Below are 12,127 nucleotides of genomic sequence, written 5' to 3' on the forward strand. Positions count from 1 at the left end.
AAGACTCAAGATTGTCAAACCCATGAAATATTTTAAACAGTCAAATGAGCTGACATGGTCCACAAGTTTTTAGTTAAAACAGTCCCAGAGCTGTCTGTGACTGTTTTTGTTATAAACTAGGTATGTTGGAAAGTGTTAGGAGAAGTACTGTACCCTGAGATAGTTTGGTCATGTTGAGAGAATGGAGAATGAGAGATTGACTTGAAGAGTGTGTGTGTGAGTGAGGTGGAAGGGGAGAGGGAGAAGAGAGACGGAGGATGAGATGGAGGGATAGAGTGAAGAGGTATATGAGTGAGGGTAGTGTGAGTTGGAGAGAGTGCATCCTAATGGTGGACAGGGTGACATGGAGTGAATTGTTTATGGCCACTCCTTCCTGGATGAAGCCACCTGGCTATAGAAAGATAGATGCCCCTTCATTCATAACACATTATGTTTTGTAGAATTTTCATGATAATTATGGTGTAGTGCATCCTTGAAAGTGAGGCCTTGGGGGGCTAGGTTTACGATTGAGGAGTAGAGAGGAAGGATGGGACTGGAGTGTATTGTTGTGATTGGGGGGGGGGGTAATTTGACATGGTTTGGGCATGTGGAGAGGATGGAAGATGACAATTGGGCACGGAAAGTGAGAAGTGTGAATGTCGGTGGTAGGGTTGTGAGAGGCAGACCAAAAAAGGCCTGGGACGAGGTCATAGAGTTTGACCTCAGGGATAAGGGACTGAGTAAAGAGGCTGTCAGAGATCAAGCAGCGTGGGCAGGTGCTATTAGGTGACCAAGGCCGACTCATGCCAGCATGTTGGATCCTTTATAATGTTAATGACGATATGATATGATCTGGGCACCTTTGGTCATGTAATTTTACAGTTACAGTAGACCAACGATAAGAGCCCACTGTATTAATTTTTTAGGTTTGGCATGATACATTATCCACTGAAATGGTCAAGGGAGATTCACTGAGGTTTAACTTTCAGTGTATGGATTGTGTCTAGTTGATGGTCTACAAAATGTGTTTAAGCTTGTCATCCTGAGTTGATGAAATGTTTTAGTAAATCAGACACAACTTGAACAGTCATTAGTAACTTATATACATAAGAGAATTATAATATCCCAAGGCAACATCAGTAAAAGTTCAGTGATAAGTTATTTGTGGATTTTATGTGGATGTGTTTATACTGAGGAATGCAGAGGGGATGAAGAGAGTTAGGGAAGTTGGAGAGGTTGCAGGAGAGAACAGATGTGAGACTAAGCCCAGATTTGGAAATATTTTGCACTTAGCTTTTTTTTCCTATAGGTGGTAGATGGGTGGCTACCATCAGTCCTGGGAGGTACTACCATAAGAGTGAAGTGTGGCTGCAAGCTTGGTAACTAGCTATGCAGTCATCACTCAGGGAACTCATCCACAAGTAAACAGTCAGATTTCAAGCTGAAACTCACATATTGATACACATTTATTACACCACATTTCTTTTTTCTCCACAGGTTTCCAGCAACTTCTGGAAAGTAATTAGCTAGTTTGGGCACTTAGTTAACTTCCAGTCCATATAAAACATCTGCTGTATCATGGCCAGCCCCTTTATGGTGATTCATGAGAAGAAGCATGAAATTTGGTTTGATTGAATGATTTATTTATTTATTTATATTTATTTATTTATTTTTGTCTTACCAGCACTGAGTTATGGGATAGAACTGTACTGGTACTGTACCTTTTTATCATGGTCAGTTTCCATAGGTCCATTCCTACTCTTGCAGGGTGGTGAGGTACCAGACTGATCTACTTAGTGACTAGGTAAATAACAGATGTACAATGATTGCATTTAATGTTACATCTGGGGAGATGATTGGAATGTAATTCCATGTGTACTTTGATTTAAGTATATTCATAAAGATTTTACTGCAGTTTGCAGATTTGAAATATTCAGAGTGCTTATCCATTGATATTAACTTTTGCAGGTCTACCAGTCTTCTTGATAGTCAGGATGGAGTACATCAACTCAACATGGAATCTCTTAAGCTTAATTCATCCCTCCTTAACTCCTCTGTGCTTCCATCGGTGCTTGGGTCATCAACAGCCAACTCAAACATGCTGTCATCCTCTTTACTTAACTCTTCCATCTTGGACTCAACCATGCTGGCCCAGAAGACATGCATGCCCACATATCTTAGCCAGAGCTGCATCCCCAGCTCCCCCAAATTATCATCAAGTTCAGCAATGGGCTATCAGTCGTCCACAGATCTTCCTGATATTCCCTCCTCATACCTAGACCAGTCAGAGGTATTAAAACATCTGCTAAGGAGAGAGGGTAAGGGGAGTAGTGACCAGAGTGCCTCCAGTTCCAACAGTGGCATCAATCTTATGACGGAACACAGTGGCACCACCCGGGATCTCTCACAGATGCCACTCTATCCTGACTTGGATATGACTGTCAATTATGACCTCCTACACCTTCCCCCTCCCCCTTCGTATCCCTTGTGGCGCCTCAAGGACTCTGAAAAACAAGAGGACAGGCCAGGAGAAGTGGGCAGTCATACCAGGGAAAAGTCAAGTTTGTCCAAATCTCAGCCAGATTTGACAAAGCTGAATAATGCCAAAGATCCCACTAGTCCAAAAGAATTACTAAGTCAGAGGTAAGTGACACTGATGTTAAATAGTTAACCCTTTGAGATTTTCGGCCCTCCGCTGATTGTGTCTGTGCCAGATTCAGCCAGGTGCACATGGAGCACACCGTCGCGCAGTGATATTTGTACTTAATCGGCCACTGTACACTTACTTTTTATGGTAGACTAATGAATATGATACTCTTTCAAAGCAGAATAGTGTCTTTTTATTGTGTTATGGTTGAAAAAAAGTAAATACGATAGCTAAAAGGTCAATAGAACGAGTAGAAGTTACCCGAAAAGGAAAAATCGCACACCCTTCTGTAGAAAAAGTTGTAAAAAAAAAAAAGCATTAGAGTTACATGAAATTTGATAGCACCATGTCAGTCTACAGTAAATTCCCTTTCTGTTGATTTATAGGTTATGGTAATTTATGTTAGTTTTCACAGAGAAAAGCAAAAGTAAATTGATAAGAAAAAATTTGAGTTTTCACGCCACGCGCTCACCGCTTTGAGTAACCTAATATAAACGTTTCCTTCACATTTACTATTCATGATAAAGTAGTAAGTTGGGTGTCATTGTAAAGGTCAGTAGATGCTCTTTATGCTAGTATCATTGAAATAGATAAAAATGATGTGTAAAAGGCCAATAGGACAAGTTGAATTTAACCGATAAGGAAACATCGCATACCCTTCTATAGAAAAATATTTGTAAAAAAACAAGTTTTAGATTCACACGAATTCTGATTGCACCATTCAATCTACAGTAACCATTGATATATAGGTCACAGCATTTTATGCTATTTATCCCTGAGATATGGTGACGGAAACTTATACCTCCGGTTGACGCATCAACATCGCGCTCTCGCTGTTACGCAAGCAAATATCCATGCTGGGAATACTGATATTATTCATGGTAAAGACTGATTTATTATGCATATCTATCTGATGTACTCGTCACTGTATAATCTTATAGTTGGAAAAGGATAAACAGGATGGTGTATGTGGAACAGGACCAGATGGGAGATGAAAAACATGAAAAAAAATATATATATTGTTTCGTGTGACTCAAATTTGGGTCATCAGAATCTCAATGTTTGGATTTTTGATGACGCAAAATTGCGTCGTCTTGTTGGAATCTCAAAGGGTTAAAAAAACATTTGCCATAGGTCTAAGATTTTTTTTTTTTTTTTTTTTTTTTTTTTTTTTTTTTTACCGGTGTCCCTTTTTTTCGATTTGGGCTAAGGTGTTGCCCCTGGATAGAGGACTTTGGTTTTGGAACATGTAGTATTTTATGGCGGGATGTCCTTCCTGATGTATACCGATAACCCTTGGGTGGACTCAGACCTCCAACCGATCAGTCAGAGCACTCTAACCCACTGAACCACGGCTGCTACAACCAGCTAGATGACGAGAGAGCGCTACCTCTCCCGGCAAGGCAACTTACCCGGGCGCCGCGCAAACTCACAACTCTTTGGTCTCGAGTCAGGCACTCTACTACCGAGCCACCTTGCCCCCATTTCTTTGAGCATGTCATTGATTATTTCTCCCACTACAATTTTTCCTCTTCCTGTTTTCTTCACCCAATCATACCCTGTGTGTGAATGGAAAAAAAAAAAAAAAGGCAGGATGGTGATAATGATTACTAAGTTGTTTAGAGAGAAAAAGTTTTCATGAGGACTCTTCTGCATAGCTTAGGAGGATATAGAAAGTTTGTGGTGTGCATACAAGGTTAGAAAAATGGAAGGTTTGTGTACTGTTGCCAGAGTGCTCTCTGAAAAGAAAAGATCATTATGGAGGGATGTGGATGTAGATAGAACAATGATGATGATGATGATCGTCGTCATCGTCATTGTCGTCGTCACACCTATGGATGAGGTGAGGCAGGATCCAGAAAAAGGAGCTTGAAAATAAATAAGTCAGAGAACTGTCAGTAGCATGCTCCATAACATGAGCCACACACTCACACATCATTCAAGTCTTCACAATCCTTGATTCACCATACTGGCCTAACCATCTGCACATTTTTTTTCTTTATAGATGTGCCTCTTGAAAACCTGCTAAACAAAGTAAATTGACTGTCAGGTTCTCGGTACATAATTTATCAAACCAACTCAGTCCCATGTCAGTTCCCTAACCTCAGCAGCATTCATAACACATATTTACATAAACTAATGAAACTAATGAAAGGGAGGCAGAGGAAAGATTTAGGAAATGGAGAGATGGTAGGGGGCACAAGGGTTTAAGAGTAAATGCAGATAAAACAAAAGTGATCGTATCTTGGGCTGGGGACAGTACTGTCAAAGAAGAGGGTGAGTGGCCCTGTGCGATTTGCCACAAGGGTGTGGAAAGTAATTCCATCTTGTGTAGTGTTTGTGATAAGTGGGTGCATAAGAGATGTAGCGGTATTAGAGGTAGACTGCAAGATAACACTGATTTCATGTGTATGGTGTGTCTGGGAGAGCATGTGGAGATTGCCAGGTGTGAAAGGATTAACTTGCTGGTGAGTCCCCTGAGTGTGTGGAGGAGTTTTTTGACATGTTATATGCTGGAGGTGGGGCTGGAGCTACCTCTGTGACTAGTGTGAGGACTGGTTGGAAGTAGTTCTGGGAGCCATTGCCTCTCCTGGCATTGAGAGGGCTCTCCTTCCTTGCTAAGGGATCTTTGTATGTGGCATGTGTTAGGAGAATAATGCTGTATGGTAGTGAGACAGTAATAAAGGAAGAGGATATTCACAGACTCAGACGTACAGAAATGGCAATGATAGGTGGATGTGCAGTGCATCCCTGAGAGTGAGGCCTGGGGGGACTAGATTTACAATGGAAGAGTTGAGAGATCGGATGGGACTGGAGTGTATTGGTGTTGTGATGAGGAGAGGTAGATTGAGATGGTTTGGGCACGTGGAGAGGATGGGAGATGATAATTGGGTGCAGAAAGTGAGAAGTGTTAATGTTGGGGGTAGGGAAGCAAGAGGTAGACTGAAAAAGACCTGGGATGAGGTCATTGAGTGTGACCTCAGGGAAAAGGGACTAACTAGGGAAGCTACCATAGATCGAGCAGCATGGCTGCCATTAGGTGGTCAAGGTTGACACATGCAATCATGTTGGAGCCTTAAAAAACAAAACGAAACAATACAGTCCACCGTCTTGGCATTCCATGCCTCTTCCATCTTTCTGCAAACTCACATACACACACACACACACATATATATATATATATATATATATATATATATACAGTATTGTCCTTTTTGGCTCCATATCTGTAGCCACTTTATATAAGCGTACTATCTAACATTCTGTTTTACAGTGTTATCAGCAGACTTTCTTGTCTCACATTATTATTTTTTTATTTTTTTTTTATTTTTATTTTTTAATATCCTGTCCAGTCTGCTCACTCCACCCACTATCCTCAATAATTTTGTTTGCATTGATCTTCATCTTGACTATTTGATCTCATACCATACCCCAAAGCCTCACATCGATATGTTAATAAGGACTGTAATACACCTTCATACATTCCTCTAGCATCCTCTATATTCAGAAATCTGTTGAGGATGAAGGCCCTCATAGCACCAGCTACTTTTCTGACCTGTTTCACTCTACTTCCCACTTTAGTGCACATTTATGTCTCTGCTGTTAGTTACTGCACCAAGGTCTCCAGTACACGTATCTCTGTTCAGCTGCACATCACACTGAAATTCATCTTTCTCAGTGCTGTCACTCTACTCTGTATTCATATACTTTCAGAACATTGTTCTCACAGATATCCTCAAAACTCTGGAAGGTTACGTGGAATGTTGGGGCAATGAAACAGAGAGCAAGGGAGATGGCAGAGGTATTAGAGAGAATGTGTGTGGCTATTTGTTTTGTTTAACCCCTTAACCGCGGGGCATCACTTTCGTGATGCTTGGGAGCAAGGGATCATACCGCGGGGCGACACTTTTGTGATTCTGTGTTATTTTGAATTCGCCCGGGCTTTCAAGTGGTGGCTTGTATCATCTATCAGTACTGCTAATGTCCAACACTAGTCAGCACTCCTAATCTCATCTGTACTCCCATCCATTGTTGACAATTTAGCCATTTCTCCCCGTTCTTGACTCCCCTCCCTACCTCCCCTCCATTACCCTCTCCTCTCACCTGCCCGGCCATGCTACGCTAAGTAAATCTTCCCTGGAATTTTTCACTGATTTCATCCATTGAAATAAGCCCTATGCCCTATTCTTATACCAAATAATATATACAAGAAAGAAATAAGGTAAGTGAGAGTGCCATACACCTGGAATTGACTAATTATCACCTGACAACACCTCACATGCACTCATTCGCTAATTTTCGATGTTTATTTCCCCTTGAAATATGCTGTATAATCTATTTTCGTAATAAAAATATATATAAGAAAGGAAGGGAGAAGCCTAAGTGATATTTACATTCACCTGGAACTACCTAATTTTTGCAGGCCACCACACTGTATTCTACACTAAGTAAATCTTCCCTGGAATTTTCCACTGATTTCATCCATTGAAATAAAGCCCAATGCCCTATTCTTATACCAAATAGTATATACAAAAATGAAATAAGGTAAGTGATAGTGCCATACACTTGGAATTGGCTAATTATCACCTGACAACACCTGACGTGCACTTGTTCGCTAATTTTTGCTGTTTATTTCCCCTTGAAATATGCTGTATAATCTATTTTCGTAATAAATATACATATAAGGAGGGAAGGGAGAAGCTTAAGTGATATTTACATTCACCTGGAACTACCTAATTTATTATGTATTGTCTTGGTTTCCTGCCAGTCATTTCATTGCTATATATTAGCAGGTCTCACAGGGCTGAAGTTGCTAGTATTGCACTCACCCTAGCCAGGCAGCAGGAGGCCACTGCTATCAGTTCACTGTCGTCTTTGAAGGTGGGAGTATGTCTAATTAGCTCCTGCTAACTTCTGCCGCTTTTTATCCCCATGCAAAGGGCCCTGTGACCTTTACCCCCTACTAAACCTCGTGTGGAAAGAGGTAAAGGGCTGACAATTGATAGAGAGTGACTACGATCTTTTTATTGAGTAAAACAGTGCAAGTGGAATTGTAAATAATGTGTAAACAGCAAGTGAAAGTAATGAATGTAAATATTAGTGAACAGTGGAAAACAGTTTTATAAGTTACTTCAAGTGACAGTGCATAACACAATGTAAATAAAATAGAAATGTAAATACAGTAATGTAAATAAAATACAGAACGTAAATAGAAATGTAAATGAGTAGTATTATAAGAATACGAGTATATACCCTAGGAGTAATGAAAGTGAAAGTTTCACTCTAGCATGTATCAATACTATGAGTCATGAGGGTGAAGGTGAAAGTGACATTCACTCTCAATGCTTGTATCCAGAACGAGAAAGTGAATGCTACTTATTTTACTGAAAGAAATTGAATCCCTACAGCGACAATAAACTACTATTACTGAAGGAAACGTATGGATAAAGACTGTAGATATATATGTGTTATATAGTAACAGAAATATAAACTGTGAGTGTTTTTACGAATATTAGACAACACTAGCGGCGAACGATCGGAAGTGGGATGGTCATACACCCTCGTAATTTTCATTGCTTTCACAGTGTTTTTTTTTTTTTGGAGTATGGAATCCAAACTATGTGAGAATCATAGAATAATGTTTCTAGTGATAATATCAGGCTGTGGTAAACATATTACGAGTTGTCAGGAAGTGTAAAGTGGAGACTTCGTTACCCAACTTCAGAGGTCTCCACAAGTCTTACAGTACTCGACGAAGGCTCAACAAACACCCAAGGAGAAAGCTGAAGGTATGTGCCATAAGTATATGTGATTTTAATATTCTAGGACTAATAACTGATTTTTGGCAAATATTTTTTGAGAGTCTGTCGGAGTGCAAATATGCCCGCGGGAGCCGCAAGTCAAAGCAAAACAATCGCGCGGTTTAAGGGTTAAGAGGATAAATGGAGAGGGCATGAGTGATATTTGGGAAGTGGGTGGATAGTATGTTTAAGGCTGAGGGACACAGTTCAAGGATGCTTTTGAAAGTGGCAGTAGGGAGTGGTAGGAGCATTGTGGCAGTGATCTCTTTATGTTCTCCTTAGTATGGAGTGGGTGAAGAGATAAAGGATAAGTTCTGGGGAGAGCTAGTCTATGTTGTGGCTGGAGTGAATGATTAGTGTATCCATATCTACTAAGTAAATTAGTTTGTAAAATTGTCGTACTGTACCTTCTTTCACAGAGTTGTGTCTGGGCAGCAAGACAGTGGTGAAGGTCCCATGGATGAAGTTGCAGATATATTAGCTCAGGAAAACAGTGCCTTAAAAATGGAGGTGGACTTATATCATAGGAAAGTTGCCAAGTTGCAAAAAGTGAGTAGGGTAAAACGGGGTAATTTTGCTGCGGGGTAATTTTGCCGCAGTGCCAATAATTCCAGTTTAAAGGCCCATAGTTCCCAAACTGTTGCATGGATTCAGCTTCTGTTGGGTTTAGGTTTTAGAGGAATGCTGACCTAACAAGGTCATGTGAAGTTTTGATCCATTGTGTAAAAAAATGGCATTGGAGAAATGAAATTGTTTACTGAAAATTTTCAACATTTATTGCATGAATAAAAACTGGAAAGAAAATATATATTTAGTCATTATTTACATGTTTCAGGTTTAAAAAAAAAAACATTCTGTTTATAGGTTAGAAGTGGTTCAGACTGTTAGAACTGTTCACACACACACACACACACACACACACACACACACACACACACACACACTCGAGCGATTGACGTGCTACAGGAGAGAGATGGTTGGGTGGATTGTGTGTATTTAGATTTGGAGAAGGCCTTCGACAAGGTACCCCATAAGAGACTAATGTGGAAACTAGAGCATATAGGACTGAAGGGGAACTTCCTGGAATGGATGAGAGACTTTTTGAGAGACAGACAAATGAGGACAGTAATAAAGGATAGGATGTCTGGATGGAGGGAAATAACAAGTGGAGTCCCACAGGACTCGGTGTTGGCGCCAGTAATGTTCCTGATTTATGTAAATGATATGGTAGATGGAGTGAACAGTTATGCAAGTCTGTTTGCTGATGATGCAAAGATCTTGAGGAAGGTAGAGGTTGAAAAGGATTGTAAAATGCTGCAGGAGGATCTGGATAGGATACACGAATGGAGCCAGATGTGGGAAATGAAATTTAATGCAATGAAATGTAAAATATTGGACATGGGTAAAAGTACCAAGAGGCCATCATTGAATTATTTGATGGGTAATGAACCAATCACAAAAGTGAGAGAAGAGAAAGATTTGGGAGTGCTGGTCCAGGACAGTTTGTCACCTGAAAAACACATTAATAAGGCAGTTAGAGAAATGTATAAACTCCTGACTAATATAAGAGTAGCTTTTCATTATATGGATGAGATGATGAAAAAATTGATAGTGGCCATGATTCACCCTAGGTCAGAATATGCAGCAGTAGTGTGGTCCCCATACAAAAAGAAAGATATAAACAAGATTGAGAGAATACAAAGAACAGCAACCAAAATGGTCCCCAGTCTGGCAGATCTGTCTTACAGAGAGAGGCTGGAAAAGCTAGATTTGCCTTCCTTAGAAGAAAGGAGAAAGAGAGGCGACATGATTACAGTGTTCAGGACCATGGTGGGAGTAGATAAAATTGACAAAGAAGATCTGTTTTTATGGGATAAGAGAGTAACAATAGGACACGGAATGAAACTGGAGAAACCAAGCTGGTTGAAGGATATCAAGAAATATAGTTTTCCTTATAGATGCATAGACCTGTGGAATAGCTTGGACGAAGAGATTGTCCAGTCTGAAAACTTAAACGAGTTTAAAGCTAAATTTGACTTGTTGAGAAACAGAGACGAGACCCCACGAATGTAGCTCATTTCCTGTATATCACAGTTAGGTAAATACAATTAGGTAAATATACACACACACACACACACACACACACACACACACACACACACACACACACACACACACACACACACACACACACACACACAAAACAAAACAGTACCCTACCATGCACTAGTGCCATAGGAGTCCCCTGACCAACTTACCAACTGTGAAACAGTCAGTGAAACAGTGATGGATGCCATCGACGTAAAGGTCGCCCAATACATGGCATAGGCCCTACTGTACAGTAGCCCAGGCTACCGAAGCCTAGTTATAATCCATTGTGTATGATATGTAGTGTGGTTTTATAGCAATAATAACTAAATATTATTAAAACAATAACATCAAATAGGTTGCAGTGAAATTACCCCATTGGCGGAGTAGTTTCACTACGAAACACCTTTTTTTTTTTTTTTTTTCCAAAACTGTGGCATGGGCTTTTATTTATTGATTTATTTTTTTCAAAAATGATTTTGGATGTCTTTAGCAGAAGGGCTGAATGTATAGATAGCGCAATGGAAATGTCAGTATTCCATATTTGGCAGTTTGTATTTAGCAAAAACCACTGTTTACGGCAAAATTACCCTTCAATACATTTCAACTTATCCTCATGGGACGTGAACAGCATGTGGTAGTAAAGATAGTACACTGTATTATGTCCCAAGTAATTTGATATCCATTTGTCATATCATGCCTGTCAGGTTTTCCGTGGTTGACATAATGCTGGGATATGCTGATCTAGATTATAATCTTTTTGGATATATGAATCAGTAGAAGAAAGTCTTGGGTTCATTCTCTTACCCTGTCTCCTCCCTCTTGTAATATAAGAGGTTTGAGGTGTCTTGTAACACAGGTAGGGTACAGTTATTTAATGATAATATAGTTTCAAGCTCTGTGATAGTGAACAAATGTGGTGTGATCAATATCCTTGGGTCCATCAGTAGTGAGGTGCTTGATTGATAGTGGTTTTTAAAGAAAATTGTTTGACACTTTAGGTTTTACTCTTAACTCCTTGAATTAGGTGATGTACCATATTCTGCTGTTTTATTTGTGCTACTTTCAGGTGATTTAATATAACTTAAGAAAAGACCATTAACCCTCAAACGCCAGGCTATTTATACTGCGTGTTCATTCTCCCTGCACGGGAATTGATCTGAAAATACCTTGTTGTCAAACCTTAATGTCTTGGAAATTATAGCAGTTAGGGAAACAAAATGAAGACCATATTACTCACCAACTCATCTTCTTGCAAATGAAAGTATCCCCAGGTCTGTGATTTGTTGCATTGATGAGTAAGGACGTGAGGAAGAGGACTAATTTTTTGCACAAGAGGCAGGATGTGCTCGTTCATGTGCTGGCGGCCCTGACTGTGGCTTTTCTCTTGATGTGATAACTTCTTCATTAGTACAGTAGATAAGCTAGATACAGTGGCATCCAAGGCATGCCCTTTGACACCATCATTGTGCCCTTTCCTAGTATCCTTGGAAAGAGGCTTGACGGGTGGATGAGGCAAAAAGTCCACGTAAGGCAGTAATGGAATTGGATGAGAAGGTTAAGAAAAAATCGTCTTACACGTGGCAGAGTCAGAGAGGCAACTGAGGTGTGG

General features: G+C 40.1%; 1 protein-coding gene across 1 annotated transcript in view; it reads left to right on the forward strand.

The window, feature by feature from the left end:
- Positions 1-12,127, forward strand: part of LOC145390415 (uncharacterized) — a 168,205-nt gene that overhangs the window by 26,736 nt on the left and 129,342 nt on the right. Inside the window, exons 5-6 of the mRNA XM_080265347.1 lie at positions 1,948-2,622; positions 8,847-8,976. Coding sequence (XP_080121473.1) covers positions 1,948-2,622; positions 8,847-8,976 — 805 coding nt within the window. The remainder of the gene's footprint in view (positions 1-1,947; positions 2,623-8,846; positions 8,977-12,127) is intronic.

This window comes from Coenobita brevimanus, chromosome 14 (assembly GCF_032717465.1).
Source record: "Coenobita brevimanus isolate Jiangsu-jjx chromosome 14, ASM3271746v2, whole genome shotgun sequence".
Lineage (NCBI taxonomy): Eukaryota > Metazoa > Arthropoda > Malacostraca > Decapoda > Coenobitidae > Coenobita > Coenobita brevimanus.